This window comes from Physeter macrocephalus, unplaced genomic scaffold (genome assembly GCF_002837175.3).
Source record: "Physeter macrocephalus isolate SW-GA unplaced genomic scaffold, ASM283717v5 random_269, whole genome shotgun sequence".
Classification (NCBI taxonomy): domain Eukaryota; kingdom Metazoa; phylum Chordata; class Mammalia; order Artiodactyla; family Physeteridae; genus Physeter; species Physeter macrocephalus.
The window spans coordinates 32,494-59,808 of NW_021145656.1; the positions used below are offsets into that span (position 1 = coordinate 32,494).

Here is a 27,315-nt window from a genome sequence, read left to right on the forward strand (position 1 = left end):
GGATGCTCCTAATTTTTTATGTATATGTGTCTTATCTTCCTCAGTTGGATGATAAGCAATTTGAAGGCCAGGGCAATTTAACATGCTTACTTCCCTCCCCCAGTACTGAGTCCTGCAAATCAGTACGTGTTTGATGCTAGTTTGATAAGAACTACCTGGGTTAAATGCATGGTCTGTTCAGTCCTATCCTCTGCCAGGCAAAGGACACCAAGGAACAACTTCTGGAAAAGGCAGCAAGATTTCTGGTAAGCTTTGTTTGCTGTCTAGCGTCTCTTCAGATAACTACCCTTCCTGGTTTTCACCTGAGTTGGGGGTGGGGCTGACCACCCACTCCAGCTCCAGGGGAACCAATGTGTGACCCAAGAGCACCCAGAGTCCCCCACTTTGGCCATGATGATTGGTTCAGGATGGGCACGAGATCCACGTCAGCCAATCATTACCCTCTCCAAGACCACCTCTGGGACCTCTAGTTCTTAGGTGAGGTGTCAGCTAGGGCTGCCAGGGCCGTCTCTGCCACCATAAGGGAGAGGTGGCCTACGAATGAAGCCAACACAAAGACTGAAAGAATAAGAGACAGATGAGTCCCTGTCAACAGAAGCCAACTTACAACTCCATTTCTCAGTTATGTGAACCTAGAATTCCCTTTCTTGCTTATACAACGTTGAGTTAGATTTCTTTCAGCTACAACCAGAGGCTTCTGGGTTCAATATTCTTTATTAGGCAATGAGTCCCCCAAATACCAACTTGCCCTCCATAAAGGATCTATCCTCCCCTTTATGTCAGTTGGTTCCGCCATTCAGAGCTGTGGAATCCAGTCACCCTGCTGCAGAGGCACCAGAGCTGCAGTCTATGGGCTCGTCCACATTATGTGGGGATATTGGGGTGGGGATGAGACAGCCTGCCTCTGCTTCCCCCTTTTTCCTGCCTCCTCCCCCTGTAACATCACAGGTATGCCAGTGAATTCTGAAAAGCTCTGATTCTTTCCTCCAGGGCTAGACCTACGCATTTAGGTCTGATGGGTGGGGGTCCTTTGACTGGCTGCATCAGCTGGGAAGAAGGGGCCACCCAAAGAATTCTTACAAAGTGGGTTGTTAAGTTACAGTGATGATCAGGAGAACAATGACCCCCTGTAACTCTCAAGGTGGTTTGCAGTTTCCAAAGCACTTTCACCTGATCCTCGTGACAGCCTTGTAAGGCAGGCAGGGCAGGACCATCACACCTATTTTAAAGATGAGGACTCCAATAAAGATGTTAAAAAAAAAAAAAAAAAGATGAGGAAACGGAGGCTTAAAAAATTAAGTGACTTCTCCAAGGTCACAGAGATAATAAGCAGCAGAGCCAGAGATGAATCCAGTGTTCTGGGTTTCTATTTTATTTTATTTTATTTTTTCCTTTAAATTCAAGTTCAGCTTCTTTTTGCAGCAGTTGGCTTCCCTCTAACTTCCTCTTCAAATCTTTGGCCTCAACCTTCCTGCCGGCCGCTGCTGAGACTTCGTCCCACATTTCCCATTTCCACTGAAGCCAGAAGAACTGCTCTTCTAGAGAAGGCTCATTAAACAAAACATCTGAAGGGCCCCCGGCAACTCTCCACTTTCTAACGACAACCATTATTACCAGCAAATAATGTAAAACAAACACGGGGACAGATGTCTCTCTTGAGTCCAGACCTGCGCTGGAATACAGGGCAAACAAAAACTCTGCTTTCATGAAATGCCTACCTTTGCTCTGCTCCATGAATTAATTCTGTACATGAGACACAAAGCCTTCCCTCCTGTCTGCAATCCAGCTAGTTGATGAGAGTTTACACCTTCATCAGAAACCCACCCAGAACGCTAGACATTCAGGAGATTTCACAGATGGAGAGAATTTCTGAGACAATCCAACCACCTTCCCAGATAAGGAAACAGGCAGAGAAAGGTAAGTGACGAGCCCAAATGCTGTGGAAAAAGAAAATATTTTCCTTCCTTTGGCTGGAAAGTAGTGTATTTTAAGCCCTCAGAATTTAACTGTGACCACACTGCAAATCAAACATTTAACTTAACCTTTGAGCAAAGAGCCTGCTAGGAACCATGAAACAGAAACAAGGAAATGTTCAACTCAATTTACCCTCGAGAAGCTTATGATCTAATTGGTATTTATGGATACAATATCCTAAGTGATAAATGACGAGAGGAGAAAAAAGAGGAGGTTTCACAAGTGAGACAAAGTGTTGGCCAGGCCTTCTGAGGGTGGCTGGACGCAGCTAGACACCTATCCCTGACTGGGCAGCTCTAAAGAGGGGTTTCTGTTTAGCCAAGTCATCGGAGTAAAAAGGCTTCAATATCTTTCTTCTTTATATATTATTCATACCTTTCCCACTCCAGAAAGGATATGCAGCAGCTAAAAGCCACTTTAGGGTTTGTTTTTTTTAATAAACCTAGTGTGTAGATTACTGGAGAGCAATTAAAGAAAAACCACTGCCCATAAAAATCGTCAAAAAGGAAAAAAAATTAATAAAAATGGGCTGATAACATTTCCAAAAAATCAGTAGAGTTTCAAAACTCTGAGTCCAGTCATGAGGGTCAAGGTCAGCGGGAAAGGAAAGGTTTGTTTCTCCCTCTGACTTGGAAGTCACATCACCACTTGACGGGCAGGGGCATCTGTCAAACTCGGTGAGTCCAAGTATCCTTTGGTGGTTTGGGATTACCACTAATTCTGTCGCTGACTAATTATACAGTTGAAGCAGTAATTAACATTGTGAAAAGGGACTAGCACCATGGTTTAGTATGAAGGAGACCCACATTCCGGCTACTCCAGGGGACCTCCTGGTTGGAGGGACTTCCATCACAAAGGGGCAGGGGCTGGACTGGGGTCAGGGATCCAAGGCCTTGGTATCAATGTCAATGTCTGTGTGGGGCTGTAGCGACCATTCCAAGGGGAGTGTGGGCCCCTGGGCACATGACCTGAGCCCACCCATGAATATTAGGAACAGTCATAGGGAGAAGAAGTATAGGGTGTATTACGGGTTGCACAGTGGCCCCCCCAAAAGATATGCAGAGGTCCTAACTCTGGGTACCTGTAAATGTGGCCTTATTAGGAAATAGGGTCTTTGCAGATGTAATCAAGTTAAGAGGAGGTCATGAGTGTGGGTCCTAATCTGACTGGTATCCTTATAAGAGGAAAATGCCATGTGACAACAGAGGCAGAGACGAGAGATGCTACTACAAGCCAAGGAATGCCAAGGATTGACAGCCACCACCAGAAGCTAGCAAAAGGCAAGGAAAGATTGAACCCAGTGTCTCAGAAGGAGCATGGCCCTACTGACACCTTGATTTTGGACTTCTAGCTTTCAGAACTGTGAGATAATTCACTCTGATTTAAAGCTACCCAGTTCGTGGTACTTTGTCACAGCAGCGTTGGAAACTAACGCAGGGTAGAAGAAACAGTCACCAGGGAGCAGAGAGGTGGGCAGGGTAGGGGAAGGCTGCGGGACCCAGGGCCTCATGCATAGGAGGGTGGGTCCTTGTGGTTCAGGGCTTTGGTTCCTCCTCCTGCTCCTCCTCCCCCCTTCCTCCCCCCGCTCCTCCTTCTGTTCTCAGCACTATTCTGGGCTCCCAAGAGGCCCTAAACATTTGGCCCCAACCACGCTGGAGATGAGAGGCTCAGAAGGAGGCATGGGGCCCAGGCTGTCGGCTCCAGTTCCACAAACCCTAGGACAGTGTTTCCCAACATGGGCATATTACCACATATGTCATCACATTTAAGACACCACTGATTGCAGACACATCATTATTTTATGTAATACGAAAAGAGAAAAAAATACTGCCGATAATAATTTAAAGATGCAACTATTGTACAATGCATTGCTGATTTCAGAGGACTCAAACAAAAAGGTGTCTCAAAATAGATGAAATATAGTAATAGATGTTGGGGGGAAAGATCAAACAGGTTTGGGGAAAAGGCAGGTATCCGGGTTAAACAGGTTTCTCTCCTGCAGGACTGCTCAGGGCCTTTAATACCTTGGTGTCTGCTTTGAATCTCTAAGAGGGGGCTGCAGAATGTTGTCTTTCCCAAATGAGGATGAGTTTTGGGCCCTGTTTTAAAGAGTAACTAATGGGGACAAATGGCTAGATTACTAGCCATTTGTGTATGTGGATCACACTTTGAGCCCCTCAACCCTGGAAATGGTGTGTGAAAGAGTGAGGGAGGGCACCCCCTGCTGATACACAGTCCTGGGAAGGGGAGCTGGCTTGCAAGCCGCGTTTAGGAGGAAAGAGAAGGCATCTCTCATGGGATGTGCCGGCCCTGGGCCGGTCACACAGGATCAGGTGCCCCCCAGGCATAAGGCATCCTTCTGAGCTCTCCAAGCAAAGCCAGAGCAGGGGCCCTGGGGGGCTGCCCACCCCACCTCGCCTCCCCTTCCTCTTCTCTCAGCTGACAGCAGGCACAGCCACGCCTCTCCTACAGAACTCAGCTAACCCTGTAAAGGCACAAATGCTCCTGGATGTGGATGCCATTCGGGGCTGGGAAAAAGCAGGAGTGAATTAGAAAGCCAGAGACATCAGAACAAAACCCAGGGGACACCACGGTCTGGTCACTCTCATAGCTAGAATCTCTTCGGCAGTCATTAAAAAAAACCTAAACTGCTGGTCACCAAGACCTCAAGGAAAACAAAAGGATAAAAGTGGAGTAGATTTTAAACAGTCAAGAAACATCAGAGATATAAGTACCAGTGTGTGTGCACGAAGTAAACCCCACCTGTGGCCACAGGGCAAACAGAGCACATGCCCTTCCTAGGTGTCCCAATCTTGTTCAGGACTTTAAAGGCCGGCTGCAGGCACGGCAGGACCTTTCCACTGCAGCCAGTCCTCCAACAAGCCGTGCACTCGCCCACCTCTCATAAACATCAGCTACAACAGCTGCAGTTTTCCTGATGTCCATTGTGTCGGCTCCATATCAGATGCCCCAAATCGCAGCTTTAAACTAGTCCCCAGAGTAGGGAAGAAACAACAGCAGGAGTGTTGTAAGGGCCGTACTTTCAGGCTATGTACTCACAACCCCAAGAGAAACCTGACTTTCGTGACCTCTCTCCCTCCCTCTCACAAAGCAGGCGAGCCCCAGCCTAGAGCACAGAACACGGCTCAGAGCAGGATTCCTGTGCGTGCGCTAAGCTGGGGCAGGCACAGCACCCACCCCTGGGTCAGACAGACAGAACAACCTCCACTGAGCAGGCCAAGGCCAGGCTGTGCCCTCCCAGCCTCCACTCTGCCAAGAGCAGGGGCTGAGGCCACTCCCTGGGGAGGGGGTACTGACAATCCTCAGGGAGCCCCCAGATCCCCACTGTGGGGCATGAGCCACACGATGCAGACCAACAGGATAATTTTTTTTTTCCAGTCCTACTCCTCTCACCATTTCTCTGCTTGAGGGGCTACCTTGACTTAGCATCTATGAAATTTGTACAAATGGGGACCTGAGTCTCCCCGCTGAGTCTGAGACCCACCTGGCCGCTAGGATCGCTACTTATCTGGGGTACTAAAAGGAGACCTTGGTGCCCTGATGGAGAGATTCTCCTAACATGAAGAAGAATCATCTGTTCTGGAGCCATTCATGTTCTGAAGACATAAGAGTAACTCACACAGCATCTGTAAGATCCATAAACACTACACCTTCTTACCATAAGTCACTAGACAGTGAGGCCGATGAAGGCAGGTCAGCATGGTCCAACCATGGTGTCCCCTAGCACATGGTAGGATCTCAATGGACATACATTGGATTGATGGATGGATAGATGAATGGATGGATGGGAGAACAGATGGATGGAATGGTGAATGAATGAATAACTGGATGAATGAGTAAATGAATGAAAGATGAATGAATGAACAAACGAATGTAAGTTGGAAGGGTGGCTTCACAGAGCTTTCAGCCCTCAGAGCCCAATCTCTGGGTGAGAGACTCACCTGAACCATCAGGAATGGACCTTACAAACGTTGGCAACATCTTGACTGTGGCTGTCGGATTAAAATCCCGGGAGAGGCCATTCTTCATCTCCTTTTTGAAACGAGCCATGATATCTAACAGAGTTTCATCAGAGAGCCGCATGGCATAGAGATATTTGTCAATCTGGAAGAAGGATGAGAAGGAAAGAAAGTGAAGCCAAGGCTGAGGAAGGTCGTTTCAGCTCAAGTCTGGCTGGGGTAGGACAGGGCAGGCAGCGTGAGGTTCCCATCTGCCTAAGACAATCCAGCTCCCGTGGGCACTGGAACACCCATGCTGGCCCATCATTCAACTGCGATCAACCATGTCACTCAGAGCAGGCTTGCAAATGCTCTGAGTCCCGGTTCCCCCCCTGTAAAATGAACCAGACACCTCCAAGGTCCCTTCCAATCCTTGAATATTACATGGAAGCTGCCCTTCAATCCCCAGGTACGTGCCAAAGGCACCTTAAGCCTCCACGTGACTCCTTCCCTCTGTGAGAGGTGGCTGGCTCATCCTCACATGGATGACAGTGCCACAGAACAAGGGCTGCAGAGCCATCTACCTGGGGTTCAAATCCAAGCTCCATCACTTACCAGCTGTGTGAACTTCAGTTTCCTCAACTGAAAAACTGAGATGATAAATAGAACATAACTCACAGAATGTTGTAAGATCAAAGGAGACAGAGAAGCACTTAGAACACAGAAAGTGCTCAGTAAACATTAGCTATTATTAGCATTGTGAGGCAGTGGTGCTGGTGGGTTTCCTTGGGCATGACTTCTAGGTAGGTGGAAAGGGTGGACGAAGGGCTGGAGCCCTTCAGGACATGGGGCTGCAGGCCCAGAGCACAGAGACCTTAACCTCACTACCCCCAGCAGGTATGGGAGAGCCCAAGTTCCCATGCCCGTGTGCCAGGGCCCACGTGCCCACACTTCCTGATCAGACCGCTCCCGACCCAACAGGACTAAACCAACCCGCTCCTCTTCCTGGGCTCCCCACTCTCCTCAAGGATCCTGGGCTCCTAACCTCAGGCCCCGTTGCTGTCATTTGTCGTTCTTCCTTCATAGTATCTTCCCGCTGACTGTCTCTATTTACTGAGCACCTACATGTCTGGCTCTTGGTTAGACATCTGTCCTCATGCTGCCTGACCCTATAGAGTTCACTGAAGCCTCTCTGTCTCACCATTCATTCTTTCTGCCTTCTGCCACTCCCTGCCTTAGGAAGCCCTGATAACCATGTGCCTGGATTCCTGACGCCTGATGCATATTCAGTGTAATGGTTTTCTTTTTTTTTTTTTTTTTTTTTTTTTTTTGGTGGTATGCAGGCCTCCCTCTGTTGTGGCCTCTCCCGTTGCGAAGCACAGGCTCCGGACGCGGACGCGCAGGCTCAGCGGCCATGGCTCACGGGCCCAGCCGCTCCGCGGCATGTGGGATCCTCCCAGACCGGGGCACGAACCCGGTTCCCCTGCATCGGCAGGCGGACGCGCAACCACTGCGCCACCAGGAAAGCCCCAGTGTGTAATGGTTTTCAATTTTCAATTTCTCTCCCTTCCAACCCATCTTCTACACCACGGCCACATTTCACCTTCTTTTTTTTTCTTCCTTTATAAATTTATAAATTTATTTATTTATTTATTTATGGCTGCATTGGGTCTCTGTTGCTGCGCGCAGACTTTCTCTAGTTGTGGCGAGCGGGGGCTACTCTTCGTTGCGGTGCGCGGGCTTCTCATTGTGGTGGCTTCTCTTGTCGCGGAGCATGGGCTCTAGGCACGCAGATTTTAGTAGTTGTGGCTCGCAGTCTCAGTAGTTGTGGCTCACGGGCTCAGCAGTTGTGGCTCACGGGCTCTAGAGCACAGGCTCAATAGTTGTGGTTCATAGGCCTAGCTGCTCTGTGGCATATGGGATCTTCCCGGACCAGGGCTCGAACCCGTGTCCCCTGCACTGGCAGGCGGACTCAACCACTGCGCCACCAGGGAAGCCCCCCACACTTCACCTTCTTAAACTGGGACCCTGGTCACTTCACTCCCCTGCTCGAAACCTTGCAAAGCCCCCCACGTTGGAGGCACCTACACTCTGCGGGTGTGGCTCCGGGCTCTCTGCACACCAGCCAAACCACCTCTACCATTCCTGGGAGGTGCCTGGCTCTCCTGTTGAAACGCCCTTCCTTCTCTTCCCAGCTACTCAAAGCTCACCTCCCCTTCAAGGTTCAAATCAAATGTCACCCTCCTGCAGACGTTGAGACCCTCAGGGTGCAGATAATGCCTCCCTCAGCACTGATCCCTCTGCATGGTCCAGCCTGGATCACCACTTTCTACGCCTGTCACCTGGACAGTGTCTGCTCCATTCACCTTGACCTCCCGGTGTCTCACAAGCAGCCTCACACACGGCAAGTTTCTGGCAGATGGACAGACAGATTTATGACCCAATGGGGATGAAAAGACCTTTGACGTGATTTGCTTCTGAGAATGGCATCTCATGCTTACTTTTCAGGGTGGCTGGAAACGCCTGACTCAAGGACACAGAGTCATTTCTGCATAATTTGGTCCTGGGCAGCCTTCTCGCTCTGGACTCCATGCCTCGTGCTCCCCCAGGCCCTGCCTGTCTCCTGTCTCAGGGACAATCAGGGCACTGGCAGGAGTCCCCCAGTGTCCTCTGTGGCCAGAGACAACCCTGCCCCACCCGCGTCTCTTCTACCGCAACTACCTTTTCCTTTCCCCTTCATGAGAAAGCAGTGCAGAGAAGGGCAATCAGAAACCTCCGAGAGCTGAAAGAGAAATGGCCAGAACACAGCCCTAGGAGAAGACGTGCTCTGTTCCACCCGCAAGGCTGGCAGCGCTGATCAGCAGCCCTTGCTGTCACCACGCCCACGTGCTGGTCGGGAGAGGCGGTCACACGTGCACGAAGCAGCCACAGAAGCACATGGGGGCTACTAAGCACAAACTGGAGAAGGCTACTGGGAGGGGTGATGTCAGAGAGTGCGTCCAGGCACCAACAAGAGCGTGCGTGAAGGCCAAAGGTGAGGGAGGGAGGGTGGTCTGTGGGATGACGGAGCACAGTGCAAGAAGGGAAGCAACTGGAAAGACTGCCAGGAGGTAAGCCTGCAGGGTCTCATACACTGGGTGAGCAAATTTAGACTGTAAACGTGACTCTACTGAGTGTTCAACAGTGAGACAAGTTTCAGAAAGCTCAAGCTGCGCGCTGGGGAGGGGACGCTGGGGAGGAGCAGAGCAGTAACAGTCACGGTGCTTCCCTAGCATCTGGACACGTTTCCACTACCACACTCCTCACCCTACATCACGACTGTCTACTGACATGCCTGTCTCCTCCGATAACATGTGAGTTCCCCAGGAAAGGAAAGATGGAAGAGACCTTTGGACCTACCCAGTTGCCTGGCACAAAGGAGGAATTCAATGAATGCTGGATGCTAGAATAATACTTTATAATTATATCAAGGTTTACCGTATATCAAGTGCTTTCACATCCAATATGTCATTTAACCTTCAAAACGACCCTGTCAGGGGGACATGCTTTTCCTTCCTTCTTAAATTTATTTATTTATTTATTTATTTTGGCTGCTTTGGGTCTTCGTTGCTGCACGCAGGCTTTCTCTAGTTGCAGCACACGGGCTTCTCATTGCAGTGGCTTCTCTTGCTGTGGAGCATGGGCTCTAGGCACACGGGCTTCCGTAGTTGTGGCTCGCGGGCTCTAGAGCACAGGCTCAGTAGTTGTGGCACACAGGCTTAGTTGCTCCACGGCATGTGGGATCTTCCCAGACCAGGGCTCTAACCCGTGTCCCCTTCATTGACAGGTGGATTCTTAACCACTGCGCCAGCAGGGAAGTCCCAGGGGGATGTTCTTAATCCCCATTCTACAGTTGTAAAAACTGAGGCTCCAAGAAGCTAAGTGATTAGTTCGAAGCACACAGCCAGGGAGTCAGGTCTCATACCTGAGAGTTTAACACTCTCCCTACAACCGTCCCCAACCCTTGGAGAAGGCCAGTCCCCCTACCATGTGGAGATCAGGCCCAAGCAAAGCTGCTGAGATTTTCCAGCTGGACAGGGAGAAACTTCTAGAAGAAGCAGGGCTCCACAGCCAGCCTGCCTCCTAACTCAAGGCACAGCTCAGCACAGGGACAGTGATTCCAGAAGCCAGACGTTTTTAGGACAGACAATCAAACCCGAATAGGGGCAAGAAGAGGCAAGAAGAGGCAAGAAGCTCAAACAAGAAAACAGGCTGGGGATATAGAAGACGACCTGGCCCCCCAGCGTAGAAGGAAGGAGGGCTTTCCCCCTCCGGTTCAGGTTCATGAATCATCACGTGGTACAACTCCTCTCAGAAGAGATGTGGAAATTGGGGCCAGAAAGAGGGTACAGCTTAGGGCAGAGCTGGAACTGACTTTGAAGCCTCCTGGATCTCAGGTGCATGAAAATAAGCCAAGGGGCACCCCTGCTGATCCTCAGGAGCTCAGGAGGGGCCTTTGAACGGCATAGATCCTGGGGCTGGGCTGCAGGTACCCCCCAACGCTGCCCAGCCAGGCAGACACCTGGTGCAGGGCTCAGCAGATCCACACCATATGGACTGTGGCCCTTTAAGCAGCCCAGGAAGCGCTGGAACAAGAGACATTTGCAGAATACTCCCAGGGGCCCAGAGTGCCCAGCACCTCACTGAACAAGGGGCCTCTTTCCTCTCATTTAGACTAGCCCTGCCTCGCAGCTGGCTGGGCTGCCCCTGTCCACCTGGGAAAGAAGCTGGGAAAGGGTGGTGGGTGGAAGGGGGTAGAAAGGAAGGGTGTCCTCCTGCCCATTTGCTCTAGATCTCTGCAAGAACCCCAGTATAAGAGCTGCTTTTCTTATAGGAGGTTGGCCCAGAAGCCTAGGAGGGGAGAGATGGAGGAGGGATGCAAGGCCGGAGAAGGACAACTTCTGGCTTTGGGAGGTTTGGCCAAAGTCTGTGGTCCTTTCAGCATTTCTCTTTCCGTCCCCTCTCCATAGCAACTCCAGATCTTTTCCTCTCCCCTCTCTCTCCCTCCGTCTCCCATTTCCACAATCCTTGCTCTTCTCTTAGGACGCTGCCTCAAACTTTGCTGCTCTGGCCAAACGCTGGTGCCCAAAGAATCCCACCTGTGTCTCCAACCCCCAGCCCTACCTTTTGGTGACAGGGGGGCACAGCACCTCTTCTGGTGGGGTTCAAGCTGCAAGCCTTTGGAACATCTCTCATAGGATGTCTGTCACAGACAGAGCCAGAGGCTTGCAGGAGTCTGTGATAGGAACCCCCTAGGCTCCCTTTCACACATGGTGTCTGACACAAGCATTCAGGACTCGGTCAGACTGGGAAGGAAATGGGGGAGGTGTCAGGGTCCCAGACTCCACATGGTGAGTTGGGTCCTGCAGACTCTCGGCTCAGACTGACGAGGCCCCTGTCCAGCCCCCAGGGCATCTTTCACCGCCACCACCCCTCTCCCCCCGCACCCCCGCCAGGGGAAGAGCCCTTCTCCCCAGGGTGGGAGCCAAGGTGGCTGCACAGGGCAGGCACTGATGCCCTACTACTGTGCAAATACTGGTCCTGGGCTGTCCTTCCTGTGGACCAAGACGGCCTGGAAGCTCTCATCGGCTCCAGAAGCAGGAACACAGCAGAGGCAGGAGGAGATGTCAGAAGAGAACACAACCTCACCAAGCCCCGCTGGCCCAGAGCTGTCCGGCCAGTGGAAGAGCCCAGCAACCCTGCACTGGTCTAAACTCAAACATTTCTGTGCCCGACCCCAGCCCCACCTCCTGCTCCCAACAGACACGTATGAAAAAAACAATTCAAGACTGGACATGCCCAAGTGGACAGGCTGGTCATGGCAGGAGGCTCCGTAACCACTGGTGACCCAGGCACTCTGACCCCCTGTGGGAGGGGGAACAGCCATGGAAAATTTTCACTCCCTCTCTCATCCATTCTTCCGTGAGGATCAAGAACAAGGCAGAGCAACAGGTGTGACTGAAGTTGATTGGCACAGGCCTATGAAGTGAACGTTCCAAGTGAGACACTTTACTTGCAAAGGAAATTGGGGAGCTGGCAGTGAAGCGTTAAGAAGGACTCTTGCTTAAGGGCAGGGCAGAGATTTCAACATCAGATTCACTTCTCTTTCTTAAGGAGACTGACTCAGGAACGAACGGGTCCAGGGGTGTTAATAATAAGAGCTCACGTGTGCAGAGGGCTCTGCTATTTATAAACACAACTTTCACACACATTATCCCACCTGGACGGCATACAAAGAGAAGCAATGAGCTCATGGATGCCAGGGGCCTGGCATGAAGTGGTGCCTAATGTGTTAGCTCCCCTTCTCCCAGCACAGAAACCCAGCAAAGTAGGAGGGAGAGATATCATTATCCACATCCTGTAGTTGAGGAAACTGAGACCCATGACTCACACAAAGTCACAAGGTTTATAAGTGGCAGCTGGATCTACATTCCAGGTCTTCTAACCCCTCATTTTGGGCTTCTTCTTACAGATTTCTATCTTTTCTTACATGGTGGGAAGAACACAGGGCTATGGATGAAGAGAACTGGGTTCAAATCTAGGACGTGCCATTTCTTAGCTGTGTGACTTTGGACAAGTTACTTAACCTCTCTGAGTCCTGATTTCCTCACTTTTAAATGAGGATAATTATACTTTCACCTCAGAGAGCTATTCGGAGAATTTTAATTATGTGCCAAGAACTCTTCCCACCCTTCCAACGAAATGACGGAAAGGGAATCCATCTCCCTCACTCCCCTGTCTAACTCATAATCACATATCCCTAATTCCTTTTACCTAAATACCTAGAGAAATGCATTGATTACCAAATATTACTGACCCATTTTGTAGAAAAGAAAACTAAAGGTAGGTGGTCATTTGCCTGAAACCATAGCAAATAAAAGATTCTCACAAAAGTCCTCTGAAACATTTGGATTGTTTTATTACTTAAAAAAAAAAAACTAACAGTACATTATAGTAACAATAAGTAATATACACTCATTATTTAAAAAATTCGAATAATACCTAAAGGCACAAAAGTAAAAAGTCTGAGTTCTCCCTCAATCTCCCCAGAGAAATCCCTGCTAAAAGAGATTTATGTTCTAGGACAGTTTTCCTACCTAAACAAACATTCATACATACAGGGCTTGGGTTTTTTTGTATTTCATTTTACAAAAAATGGAATCATATTATAAACTGTTTCTCCCCTGAAACCTTAACTCCTCCTCTATTTCCTCGGGGAACTGCCTCTAAGACTCACACTAACAGCCATACTTAGATTTTCTCAGGACCTTACCTGGCTCAACGATGGGGCATGGACTGGGCAGTAGAAACACCTGTGTCAGACTCCAGCTTTGCCATCCTGTAGGCACCTCATTCTTTCCATCTGTAATGTGGGTGTGTTCACCTGACTGTGACCTATGAAGGCCTCTCTACTTTGCATAGCACTTTCACATGCTGGTCCTTAAACTATCCTGTCCAGAGAAGCAGGGCAGGTGCCATCACATTCAATGCCCTAAGGAAAAATTAGAGGCTAGAGAGGTTATTCGACTGGCCAAGGTGACCATTGGTCAGTAAGAAAACCGAAGTAGACACCAAGTTCCTGGTTCTGTGGTCCTTCCTCAGTACCTTTCTTGCTCAGACCAGGGCGAACCCAGGCCCAGGGCTTCCGAGAGCAGCGAGACATGGGAACACGGTGGCATTAATGCCACAGCTCCAACCACTGCAGGAGCAGCATGGCTCCCTGGCCTTGCAGAAAGCACGCTGCTCCAGCCTGATTATTTTGGAAGCCTCGTTCACCCCCCAGCAGCTACCAGAGATCTGAACTGCTCACTTCCCCTTTCACATGATCTGGGAAGGAAGTTCAAAGGCCATAGCAACCCCAAAGGTCCTGGCCCGATGGGACCCTCTGCCGTGGTGGGTGCCATCCCAAGCCCTCCTCCTGCAGGTCCAACCCTCTTCCTGCCTGCCCAGCCCCACCTCACTGCCAAGGGTGTCTGCCCCAAGGAGCCTACCTTTCTATCCTGCTTTTGGCAGCTGGTACCTGAGCAGAGAGGGCACTGGCCACAAGGAGAGACATTTTGGACCCTGTGGGTTCCCTACCAGGATCATCTGCTCCCGGCACGCTCCTGCCTTCCGCACCCCCGACAGTTCTTCCTCACAGACCACCTCTATTACTCGGCTGGCCGGGCCTGTAACTGCCTCTCTGCACCCCACTCCACACCCACCTCCTCCGAAGCGGGTACCATGATCCGCCCGTCCAGCACCAGCTGCTGCTCTCCTCGGCATCCCCTCGGCCCCCGTGCTACATAGGAGCAATCCGCCCATGCCGCGGCAACACGTGCATGGTGCACGCCTCCAGCTAGACCGTGAGTGCCAGGGGTGCAGGGGCCAGGCTTCCAAGTTCCTTGCGTCCCCACCCCCTCAGGTGGCTTCTCAGCTGGGCTGAGTGGCTGCTCTCCTGGAGGGGCAGGAAGGCCTCTGGAGATGCCTGGCCCGGGAGGTCTTCTCGGAAGGGTCTGCTGGCTCAGATAAGGCCGGAGACTCCTGTTCCCTGAATGACCCAGCCCTTCTCCAGCACCAGCCCCTCACTTCAGCCTCAGGGCGACCTGCGTGGAGCCAACAGCCCCTCCTTGAGCGATGCAGAGTTCCAGGCGCTCTCAGACTCCCGCTTAGCCTCACAACATCTGCCCCTCAAGGCCCAATGGGACATATAAATGCTCTACAGATAATCAGACGTCTCCACTCTTCAAGGCACCCAGAGACCGTGGAATATCTGAAAGAGGAAATGTGTTTGGGAAAATAAATTCCACTTTAGAGGCTTCTCAGTGAAAGCTGTGTGTGCGAATATCCCCAAAGCATCAGGTGTCCCTTTAGCATGTTGAAACACTATAAGCAGAGGTTTCCTTTCTCCAGTCCCTTTTCAAAATTCAGACACAGCTCTCGGTGCCTTATCTATCATTTAATTGATGCTTCTGAACTGTTAGTTCCATTTCAGTGAGCACGGATGGAGCACCTATTAAGCACCATGGACTGTGCATATAACACTTCTGTTTAATCACAACAAATCAGGAGGAAAACGGGATCCCCATTCTTGATGAGGAAACTGAGGTTTTGGGAACTGAGATGTAACAGACAGCAAGGATGGGTCCCCTGCTGGCACTTCCACCTGCCCTGATCCAAGCTGAACACTTGCAGGGTGGGCGTTATCAGCCCTGTTTTACACGGGAGGAACCCGGGGCCGTGAAGCCAAGCGAAAGGCCCGAGCATCCAGCACCCAGGGCGGCTCTGGCTTCAGACACCAACCCTGGTGCTCCTTCCCTACTTCCCCAGACTCCTCTTGCTAGGAGGACCGCAGAAGGCCGTGAGGTCATGCCCAAGGTCCTCTTGGTGACCTTGGCTCCTGCTAAGAGGCACTTTCTGCTGCTGAGAGACCAGGCCCTTGCCCAGACGAGAACAAAGCTGTCACACTGAACTAGCTAAAAATAAAGAAGGTACCCAGTCCCTCGAGGGGAACAGAACAGCCCTGGAATGTGGTAGGGCAAGAACAACAGGCTTCATTCTGGGCCTCATGGTCAATGGCTTGGGCAGGGCCAGGCACCAGATTCACAGTTCCCAATGTGCCAGGTGCCTCCAGACGAGAAGGAAGAGAGGGTCCAAAGTACGGACGAGTCTGCTTTCACTAGGAGACAACCAGACCCCAGAGCCATGGATCGCAAATACTGCAGTGCTGGGAGCAGACTGGGCTGGAGAGCGAAGGACTTCAGGCCTCCTCCAGCTATACAGATTCCTTCTATAACCTTGGGCAAGTCACTTCCATCTCTGTGTTTTTCCATCAGTAAAAAAGCAACAGTGGGGCTTCCCTGGTGGTGCTGTGGTTGGGAATCTGCCTGCCAATGCAGGGGACACGGGTTCGAGCCCTGGTCTGGGAAGATCCCACATGCCGCGGAGCAACTAAGCCCGTGCGCCACAACTACTGAGCCCGCGCGCCTGGAGCCTGTGCTCCGCAACAAGAGAGGCCACGATAGTGAGAGGCCCACACACCGTGATGAAGAGTGGTCCCTGCTCGCCGCAACTGGAGAAAGCCCTCGCACAGCAACGAGGACCCAACACAGCCAAAAATAAATAAATAAATTTATTTTTTAAAAAAAGCAACAATGAAAACTGCCCTCTCACCTTCATATATGGTGGGCACAGGAGCTCATGACACCATGGATTCCTCAGAACACAGGCTTTTCAAAATCCCATGGTGGCAAGGGGCTTCCCTGGTGGCGCAGTGGTTGTGCGTCCGCCTGCCGATGCAGGGGAACCGGGTTCGCGCCCCGGTATGGGAGGATCCCACATGCCGCGGAGCAGCTGGGCCCGTGAGCCATGGCCGCTGGGCCTGCGTGTCCGGAGCCTGTGCTCCGCAACGGGAGAGGCCACAACAGAGGAAGGCCCGCATACCACAAAAAAAAAAACAAAAAAAACAAAAAAAAAAATCCCATGGTGGCAAAGCAGAATGGTACCCAGGATCCCTGCCCCGGCTCAGGGCTCTGGCCGCTTACCCTCTGTTATCCAGGAAGCTGCACTCCCCCACCATGCCTCTGCAGGTGCCTACAGGTGTGTTCTCGGTGAACAACGATGATAACATCTGACATTTGTACAGTTCAGTATGCTTTCCAAGTGTTTCCATATCCATTCTCTGATTTGATAAATGGGCAGATAATGAGGTAGGAATCATTTACCCCATCTGACAGATAAGGAAACTGAGCCCCAGAGAGCTTGATGTCCACCTAACAGCACTGCTCAAGCTAGAGGGATCCTTGAGAGAGAAAGGATTCCAGGCTCCTGGCTTTATAGATGAGGAAATTGAGGCCCCAGGACCACAGGAACCCACTGCTTTAAATGCAGAGTGCCTCTGCCTGAACTTCTGAGCCATAAAATTCCCTGTCTAGCAGAGAGCTTCCAGCAGGAATACAATGCAAGCCACATATGTAATTTAAAATTTTCTAGTAGCCAGATTTTTTTAAAACAGGTGAAATTAATTTTAATAACATTTAAACCAATACATCCAACATATTATTCCCACATGTAATTAATATTTTTTAAATGATCAATGAGCGATTTTATATATCTTTGTCATACAGAGTCTTCAAAATCCTGTATTTTATGTTCAACAGCACATCTCAAACCAGACTTGCCACATTTCAAGCGCTCAAGAGCCACATGTGGCTGGTGGCTACTGTTGTGGACAGCAGGGCTCTAGCACGCCAATCACATCCCCATCATGGGAGCCTTGGGTGATGATTTCTGCTGGGAGCCCACTGCAATGCACTGCTTTGGAAGCCTGAAGCCCTGGACCGAAGTCCTGGATCTGCATGCACAGTGAGAGCTGCCTACTAGTGTCAGACAAAAGAAACACCTACACCCAAGCTTGCCAGAAGGACTTCACTAAATCAAGCATGTAAAAGTATTTTGAAAGTGGAACAGAACTTTGCAAATGTGAGTTGGTGTCTTTGTTACAAGGATGGCCTGCAGTCTCCAACTCGACTCACCCCACCCACCCAGAGAGGGTCCCGGAAGGCACCAGGGGACATTAGAGAAATGAGATCAGACTGAATAACAAGGCGGAAGGCAAACCCCACGTGTCAATCAATCAAGGAAATCAGCTGCTTACAGTAGGGCCAGGCAGAGGCTGGGAGAGAAAGCTAGAATAATAATGCCTTATAGGGAGCATCGGGAGGTCTTGCAGGGTAAGCACTGGCCTCCCCAAGTGTCCTCTTTTAACTGCAAACAGGATGGAGGGAAGGGGGCAAATGAAAAGGGTACAGAGAAAAATTTGAAAACCAGAGAAAAACTAACATTCACTGTAAAAGACTTTATCGGGTCAATTTCCTGCCCAAGTGGAGGGAGCTGGTCAACACTGAGCAGCTTGCGGGTGGAGGGGTGGGAACGGCAGGCACAAACCAGTGTGCTGGTGCTGGGGAGGCTGGGGAGGAAAGAGGAATGGGAATCGGGGGAGTTTGGAGGGTCTCGTGCCCAGCTCTGCCCTGGCCCCGGCTCTTTCCTTCCTTGAATCTGTTTCCCTCAACAGCAAAATCAGAGTTGGATGTGTTATGGTGGAAAGAACATGGGTTTCTGAGTCAGGGGACCTGGTAGTGTTTCTGTCCCTATCACTCATGAGCTGTGTGGTCAGCAAGTCACTTCACTAGGTGGAGGCCTCAGTGTCCTCATTTCTAAATGGAGATGATGCCTTCCTCAGGTGGACAGAAGCAGGGGCTCTCCCAGCAATTCCACTCCTACACACATACCCAAAAGAAATGAAAGCGTATGTCCACACAGGGAAGACTGTTCACATCAGCATTATCATAACAGCCGCAAAGTGGAAACAACCCAAATGTCCCTCAACAAACAAATGCATAAACAAAATGTGGTATACAGAAACAACTCAATATTATTCAGTAATAAAAAGAACTGAAGTACTCATACATGCTATAGTATGAATGAACCTTGAAAACATGCTAAGTGAAAGAAACCATACACAAAGGTCACACATTATATAATTCCATTCATATGAAATGTCCAGAAGAAGCAAATCCATTAAAAAAAAGAAAGTAGATTAGTAGATACCAGGGTGGAGGGAGCAATGGGGAGTGACTGCTTAATGGGTATGGGGTTTCTTTTGGGGGTGATGAAAATGTTCTGGAAATAGATGGTGGTGATGGTTGTACAACCTTGTGAAAGTACTAGACACCACAGACTTGCACTCTTTAAAATGGCAAGTTGGGCTTCCCTGGTGGCGCAGTGGTTAAGAATCTGCCTGCCAATGCAGGGGACACGGGTTCAAGCCCTGGTCCGGGAAGATCCCACATGCCACAGAGCAACTAAGCCCGCGAGCCACAACTACTGAAGCCCACACGCCTAGAGCCCGTGCTTCGCAACGAGAAGCCCACGCACCAGAACGAAGAGTAGCCTCCACTCACCACAACTAGAGAAAGCCCGTGTGCAGCAACGAAGACCCAATGCAGCCAAAGATAAAATAAATGAATTTATTAAAAAAAAATTTTTAATGGTAAGTTTTATGGTATGTGACTTATATCTCAATTAAAAAAAAAAAAGCAGGGGCTCTGCCAGCAGACTTAATGCGTCTGAATGCTGGCTCTTCTGTTTATATCTGAGCCTCAGGGTCCTCATCCAAAAGTGGCGATCATAAGGGTACCCACCTCACGGGGGACCTGTGAGGATGTAATGCCTTTGGTGCAGCAAATGTGACAGGCATTATATATGTTGGCTTCGATTAGTATTGTTACTATTGATGATTAAATAAGACCCATTTTAGGAAAGAGAGGCCCCAGTAGGCATTCAGTGCACCCTTCCCTCCAAGGCCCCCTCAAGGCCGCGGCATCTGCGAGCCTGTAACCAAGCATGCAATCAGATGAACATGATCTGACATTTTCTGCCTCCCCAGGGACCGCGTTTGCAAAGGGCTGGGCTGCGGACCTCACACTGCAGTGTGCCTTGGCGGGGGCAGGTGGCACACAGCCACCCTCTCCTTTTACGGAAGATAGTCTGAGAGAGGCTGCCGGCTTGAGCTTTCTGTAATAGAGAAACGTTTAGGGGACAGATAAGCCAGCCCTGCCCCAGTCAGATCCACCCAGGAAGAGAGTGTGAGCAGGCAAAAGCACACTTGTTTGTTTTAATTCCCAGAAAAGTTTAACGGATTCATGCTAGAGCACAAGGGGACACAGAGAGCCCTCACAAGCCTGTCTCTGTACGCCCTACCCCACCACCACCTGGGCACTGTGCTAGCAGCCAATGGGGTGGGCACTGCTCACAGTGAGCTGTCAACCTCACTCAGTAATACGTGGCAGCAAGGGCTCCCCTTCATAAGGTAAACTAGGAAATGGCTAATTTTAAGCCAAGCTCAAATGTTGTATGTGAATGGAAATGGCTGGGAAGAAACAGTTTCTTTCAAAATTACCTATTAAAAAATTTAAAGGTTTTACTGTAACCAAAGGTTGGCTGTGGAACCATATGAACCTGTACAAACTTCTGACTGGACTGGGAGCTGACATGACCACGGAGGCAATTTGGCAAAATCTTAAAAGTGGGATGATGCACTCACTCCTCCACTGAGCAATTTCAGCCCGAGAAACACAGCCTAGAGCAACTTACGTGTGTACAGAAGGGTCACGGGGGCACCTGTCTGTAATTTGAAAAATCAGAAACTCAAAGGCCTACCAAAAGAATAAATTCGTTTGGCATATTCACACAATGTAAGGGCATACGGCAGTTTAAATTGATGAAACAGAGGTATACAGATCAACATGGAAGAATGTCAAATATACAATGTTGAACTTAAAAAAAAGCAAGTTGCAGAAGGATACAAACAGGATAACACCATTTACAAAAGGTTAAAGCCATATAAAGTAACACTACATACTGTTTGTTCATAGATACATGATATGTAATAAAAATATTAAAACATGAAGGAAATGATAAACACCAAATTTAGGACAGAGGTCACCTCTGGCAGGAAAAATGAATGTGACTTGAAGATGGGCATAGAAGGGGTTTCAGTTGTGTCTGTAATGTAATTGTAACTGTGTCTGTTACCTCGCAAGCTGAGGAGTGGATACACAAGTCTTTGTTATGCTAACTTCAATATTTTTTACGCTCCTCGAATATTTCATAATAAAAAATTAACTCATATGTATTGATTTGTGGGGGAGAGAATTAAAATACAGATTCCAAGTTAAATTATTTAAATCAACAAAGATGGGTTTTTCTCCTAAAGGAAAGAAGCAGGGGGGAGCAAGAATGGCCCTCTGGATCCCATTCCAGATTTTCTAAGACCTTGAGAGTCACTCATCTCCTCTGGGCCTCCAGTCAGTCCCTGTTTCTAAATGGGGAATAAAATCTCTGCCTTCTGTCCACAGTACACAAGGCAGCAGGATGTCCAGGGGAGGAGCTGCGAGGGGGAGGGAGCTGCCCTGGGAGCTCAGGAATAATACTTCCTGTTGTGACATCATCACTCAGGTTTCTGAAAGTTCAGATGAAAGCATACACATACACACATGCATGTTAGTGTGTCTATGTGTATTGTTAGGTATAGACAGACATATATACATATACGCACACATATAGCTACACACACAATTGCTATCTGACATGGCACCCAGAAAGTGTCTTGGGATGCTCAGCGATAACAACCCATTAAAAAAAAAGAGAAAGCAAAGCTACATTTTTTGTGTGTGTGTGGTACGCGGGCCTCTCACCGCTGCGGCCTCTCCCATTGCGGAGCACAGGCTCCGGACGCGCAGGCTCCGGACGCGCAGGCTCAGCAGCCATGGCTCACGGACCCAGCCGCTCCACGGCATGTGGGATCTTCCCGGACCGGGGCACGAACCCGCGTCCCCTGCATCGGCAGGCGGACTCTCAACCACTGCACCACCCGGGAAGCCCTAGCAAACCTACATTTTGGTAACTATCTATTCGACTCTCCCTTATGAAGTTTCTAAGTATAATATTTCCATTTGTTCATTTAGAGCCTGATTTTTTTTCTTTTTTTTTTTTGTGGCCGTGCTGCACAGCTTGTGGGATCTTAGTTCCCTAACCAGGGATCGAACCCGGGCCGTTGGCAGTGAAACTGCCAAGTCCTAACCAATGGACCACCAGGGAATTCCTTACAGCCTGGCTTTAAGCAACTCTTAGGCTAGTGATTTCCCACCCAAGATCTGACCACTGGGCCCTATAGCTCTCATAGCATTCTCTGTTTTGCACTTATCATAAGACAGCAAATAATTATTTATACTCCATGAGATTAGGGACTATTTCTACCAGGTTTATAGTTGTCACCCCAACCTAGCACAATACTCTGCACATAATAAAGGACTCAAACATTTTCTGAAGAAATGATTGAGTTCCCATGATCGGATTTGATTCTAAAGGGCCTCAAATCAATAAGCAGGTGCCTGCAGTCTAGCCACGACTGCTTCCTGGACATGGAGCTGTATGGATGCCTCTTTATCCAGCATCTCCTCCAGGGCCTCCTCAGGCATGTTCAGAGCTGACTCCAGTGGCTAATTCTATCAGGCAGGAACCCCTGACTGCAGACACACATGGAGACAAATCAGTCTTTTTAGGAGAAAGCTGCCCATGCCTTCTCCAGAAAACAGGAGGAGTGTGGGAGGACAGCGCAGCACGGCCAGATGTGAAAGTCCTGCATACCCACCCACTTTCCCAGTTTATTCCCTCACGACAATCCCAAATTATCAAACCAAATGAAGTGCTGGGCACTTTCTTAGGGGGAGAACTCCAAGGAACATCCGAGGTAGAGGGGACAGGGATTATGAAATGAAGATTCCCCAGGGAGTGAGGCTCTTACTGGATGCTTGTATAACGCCAGATCAAAAGGTGCATGAGATAGTTTTCATAATTTTCCAACTCTCGTCTCTCTCACCCCCGAGCAATAAGGAAATGGGCATTTTTTAAATGCTTGCTTTTGTCGCTGGAATACATGGGCTCCAAGGAAAAAGAACTTGGTAGCCCTTTAACTGCTAAGCATACTCTCCTCTGCCTTCCTGAGCCAACCACTCGAGGACTCTGGGTTCAGCCATTGGACAAATCACACCTGTTGCTCACCTGCTTACGGGGATTCCTTAGGGTCATGGGGATCCCTCCCAGAGAAAATCCACTGGCATTTGCTCGCCATCTGTCAACCCTGAAGGAAAGGAAGTCTAGTTTTTCTTTAGAGGCCAAGTTCTGACCTTGCTGGACCCATCTTCCTTCCCTAAAGGAACAGAGCACTACGTAATCCTTTACCCTCCTTCGACCTCTTAATGGCTAACCCAAGTGGAGGAAGCAGGCAAGATGAGAGGCATGTTAAAAGTTACTTGGAGGTCAAAAGACCCAGGCTCTAGCTGCAGAATTAACAGATGTCTGGTATTCTGATGAATGGTATCTTTCACAAGCACACATGTGCATCCTTTTCCTCCTAAAAGCACTCGAAGAGTAAAAGGGAAATCTATGTTTTATACTTAACTTCAGTCTAATGCCATGACACCCTTTTCACCACACCACATCATCCAACACTATGCAGATGCAGTCTGGAAAATGGGACTCCAGGCTGGGAAGCCAGATGCTTGGCCTGTTTCAACCCAGGATGTATTTATGAGGCTCAATTACTGATGTGTCTCATAGGCAATGGGGAGAGAAATGATACCCTTTCATGATCACTTTTGTATCCTGAGCAATCCCACAAACCTTCCCTGGCACCATCCCCATCTTCCCTCTACACCCAGGCTAGAGGGCAAGTAGATGGATGTGGATTAGTGCGGGATGCCAGAGCTGTCTCCAGAGCTCCAGAGGCCACCTAGGGCTGGAGGGCTGAATCACCATGGCTGCCCACATTGGCAGGTACGGTGGGGTGAGGGCTGTCTTCATTGGGTCCTCATCAGGTTGCAGGTAGGGCCCAGTTCCCTCAGGAAGAACAGGGCTTGGAGTCCTGCAAGTGGAAGACTTACCTTGGAGTCCCAGGGTAAGTGGCAGGTAGGAAAAGCTGGTCTCTAAAAAGTCCTGAGTCCCAGGAGAGCACATGGAGGCTCCCAGGATCTGCTCGAGTAGGGGCCGGGAAAACTGACTAGGCCATCAGAACAAGTACCCACTATGTGCTCAGGAGGCCCAGGAAGCTTCCTGAGGACCACAGTCACAGATGGCAGAGTCACACAGCCCATCAGGAAGGCCAAGGTGACCCCCTGGTAGGAATCCACATACTCCCCCCATAGAAAGCAGCCTGAGAACTCCTCCATGAGGTACAAGAAAGCCAGCCTGTTTTTAAGACTCTCCTTGACCAATAATATTATCTGGTGGAAGCTTTGGCCTCAAGACCCACCTCCAGCAAGGTTCTGACGCCAGAGGAGGGCGGGGAGGGAATTTCAGAATGCCAATCTCAGAGGAGGGACTTGAGGATCAATTGATTCAGAAGTCACACAGTCAGATGCCTACAGGAGCCTGGTGGATAGAGTGTGACTCAGGCCACCACGAGAGTGGAAGGCTCTGGGGCCACACTAGATACTGCGTGCCTGATAAAATAGGTCCCACTGAGGGCAGTCCAAACCTCAACCCAGCCTGGCCTCTGGCGGCCACACAGATGTTGGTGGGTGTGGATGCTGGAGGCTTACAAGGTCATTCGGGTCCCCACCTTAGTGATCTGCTGTCTTGAGCTACAGAGGGCACCGTGTGCAGGGAGAGGGCAGTGAACTCATCTATGCCTTAAATCCCCCACTGTGAAATGAGGAGAACATCAAGGATACACAACACCACTGAAGAAAACTGGTGAAATGCACATGTTGACGTGCAGAGCTCCCCAAGCTCAGTGGTCAGAAGGAGGCTCCAGGGTGCTCCACGGGCGTGAGCTTGAGTCCCACGGTTTGACAACTCCATAGTCACTGCCACTTGTAGCCATGAGGGACCATGGCAGATTCCCAGGCCTGTCTCCTAACTACCCAACTCTGGTCCCCACTCAGCGCAGGACCCAGGATCCAAGCAGCATCCCCAATGCCTCTGTCTCAGCACCTCCCCCTCAGCTGACTTCCAGGAGGAGCCTCAGTCAAGTTCCCAGTGGAGGGAGGCGGAGACCTGGGTCCCGCCCTGGCTCTCCCTCTAACTCCTCGGGTGACCTTGATGAGGTCACTGCCCTTAGCAGGCCCGTTTCCTATTGTGCCAGAGGAGGGGGCTGTCTTGGGTGGTTAGGAAGAGCACTGAACATTCTGTGGCTGCAGGCCTGTGGCTCCTGCCTCTCACCTGTAGGTACAGCTCCTTTGTTTGAACTCCAAAGTCAGGTTGACTTTGCTGTCCACCCCAGTTTATCCCAGCAATAATGTCATCCATTCTGGGTGTGGGTGGGTCAGGAGATCTGTCAGGCGTGGCAATGATAAAATGGGCGTCCCTACAGCTTAGGCTGTTTCTCAAAAACTTGATGCCAAAGGTGGTATAAGGAAGAGATACACCTTTAACACCTGCCAGCAGACAGGATTTTATGCTAGACAGAAGTTAAAGGCAGCAATACCTCAGGGTAGGGAAATGTGTCCTTGTGCAAGTACACACATGCCACAAGCATACATGTCAAGGCCTCCATCCGACGCAAAAGACCAGTCTCTTATTTGAGCTCACTGGGCTGGCTGGAAATTACAGCTTAAGAGAGCAGAACGGTCACGTAGAGGGATAAAAAAATTCCATTCAGACATGCCGCTCAAGACCTGAGGCCTATGAGCAAAGTTTCCGGTGGCCTCCACGCTTCTTGTTCCAGGAAGCCGTGCCGGTCGCCCCGTCTTCAGATTAAGGAGCAGCCGCAACAACTGGGAGAGCCGGGGTGGCAGCTTTTCCGGGCACCCGACGCCCTCCACCGGGAACCCCAAATATGGGATGCATGGTCTCCAGCCAGCACCCTCGCCTGCTGCGCGCTCACCTCCCCAGCATCTCTGTGATCCTCCGCCCATGGCGCTCGGACCGTACCAAACAGGCCCTGTGGACCAACCCACCAGTTGCCACATGGTCACTCTCCCCGCATGGCCCGGGGGCCCATTTGACATCCACATCCCGTTTCAAGGACACTGCAGCAGGCAGTCCAGTCTCGGGGGTCTCCCCCCCCACCCCCCAACACACACACACACACGCGCACACACATACAAACACACACACACACACACACACACACGCATACGATCCCGGGAAGAATCAAAGGGCGAAGCCTTCCCCACCGCCCTGCGGTCCAATGCTGGCCTGGGGGAGGCTGGGCGCGGGAGGATGGAGGCGGCTGCGGCGGCGAGCGGATACCGGAATGCAACGTTGCGGGCAGAGCGCCGGGCGGCGGCGCCGGCGGGGGCTCACCTTTTTGACTTGGTCATCCTTCAGTTCGGTGAAGTAATAAGCCAGGAGCTGCGCGGCGATCATGCTGGCGGTCGGGGGCGCGGAGCGGCAGGCTTGGGGCCGGCGTCTGTCTTCCGCAGCCTGGGTGAGCAGTGGTCCCTGGGCTGCAGCTCCGCGGCTCCTCCTCCTCCTCCTCCTCCGGCCGCTCCTCCCCCACGACCTGGGGCGCGGCGGCGGCTCGCGCGCTCCCAGTCTCCGCGCTCCCGTCCCCGCGAGGGTGACAGCCTCCAGCCGGCCCACCTCCTCGGCGCCCATTGGCTGCCGCGCGCCTCTGCAGCGCCGGGCGGTCGCGGCCGGGCCAGGGCCGGGGGGGCTCGGTGGCTGCTCCTCCCCGCGCCGGAAAGGGGGCGGGCGACGCCGCGAAATCCCCCACAGCCAGGCATCTCCCTGCACGTCCCCCACGTAGGGAGCCGGCGCAGGGGCGGGAGGTTCTGTCGCGGGCGCACCGTCACGCGTGGCGGCGCCCTGCTCCGGCGGGGCGCAGGCGGGGAGGCTCGGGACGCGAGAGCAGGCATCGCCCGGCCCGGCTTGCTGCCGAACGGGGCAGCCTAGAGGGGGCGGTCCCCTTCCTTGGAAATTAGGGCTCGCCCCTGGGAGTTCCGTGGAAGGGGAGACGCCCGGAGGGGGGGCTCGAAGAAGTGGGCGTGGAAAGCGAGCGGGGCCTGTGGCGGCGGAAGCGAGATCCCGGAGGCTTCGCGGTGCTCGCACCGGGTCACCACGCCAACCGGCTCTTGCGGGCCCAAGGGGCCGAGCAACGAGCCCCACCTGGGCCCTCACCGACGGAGCATCATCCCACTCCAGCCCGCCCCACCCTGGCCCGCCCGTGCTGCGGCGCCTCCAGGCCTAATCCCCGGCTGGCGGATTTGAGTTGCTAAACCAAGAGCGACGCCCCACAGCGTCCGCCCTTGAGTCACCGGTTCTTACGGCCAGCCCTCCCGAAGGGCGCACGCCCGCTGGGCGGGACTTGAGCTGCAGGCCCCGGCCTGTCCCCATCCCCCCCTGGCCCCCTGAGCACCCAGGATCGCTGGAGTCTGGGGGACAGTTTGGGCGCCCCTCCTAGGTGCCACCTTTCTCACTTCCCGGAGGAAGTTAGCTGGGCTGGGAGGAATCCCTAGAAAACCATTCCGCTTTAAAGGGGGAAAGGGAGGTGAGGAATCAGAGGTGTTTATGCTGCTACTAGGACTGATGGCAACCATAGGATTCTTAGATTAATTGCTTCTGTGTGCCAAACACCACCAGGAGCTTCACTGCCTTACCAAAGGACAGGTAATGAGCTCAAAATACAAAGCAGTGGTTACTATTCCGATTCAACGGGTAAGCAAGTGGAGGCTCACTGAGGCCATGTGTCTTGCTGTACAACCAGAAAGCTGTAGATCCAGGATTAGACTTTGGGTCTGTGTGTTTTCAAAACGAGTGCTCACCCCTGGGTTTTGCTGTCCTCCCAGTCGTATGTAGC

General features: G+C 51.2%; 1 protein-coding gene across 1 annotated transcript in view; it reads right to left on the reverse strand.

The window, feature by feature from the left end:
- Positions 1 to 26,119, reverse strand: part of LOC102983293 (hexokinase-1) — a 57,987-nt gene extending 31,868 nt beyond the window's left edge. Inside the window, exons 1-2 of the mRNA XM_028485320.2 lie at positions 25,821 to 26,119; positions 5,937 to 6,099 (exon numbers count right to left, since the gene is read on the reverse strand). Of these exons, the coding sequence (XP_028341121.2) occupies positions 5,937 to 6,099; positions 25,821 to 26,114 (457 nt within the window). The 5' untranslated portion in view covers positions 26,115 to 26,119. The remainder of the gene's footprint in view (positions 1 to 5,936; positions 6,100 to 25,820) is intronic.
- Positions 26,120 to 27,315: the final 1,196 nt, after the last annotated feature.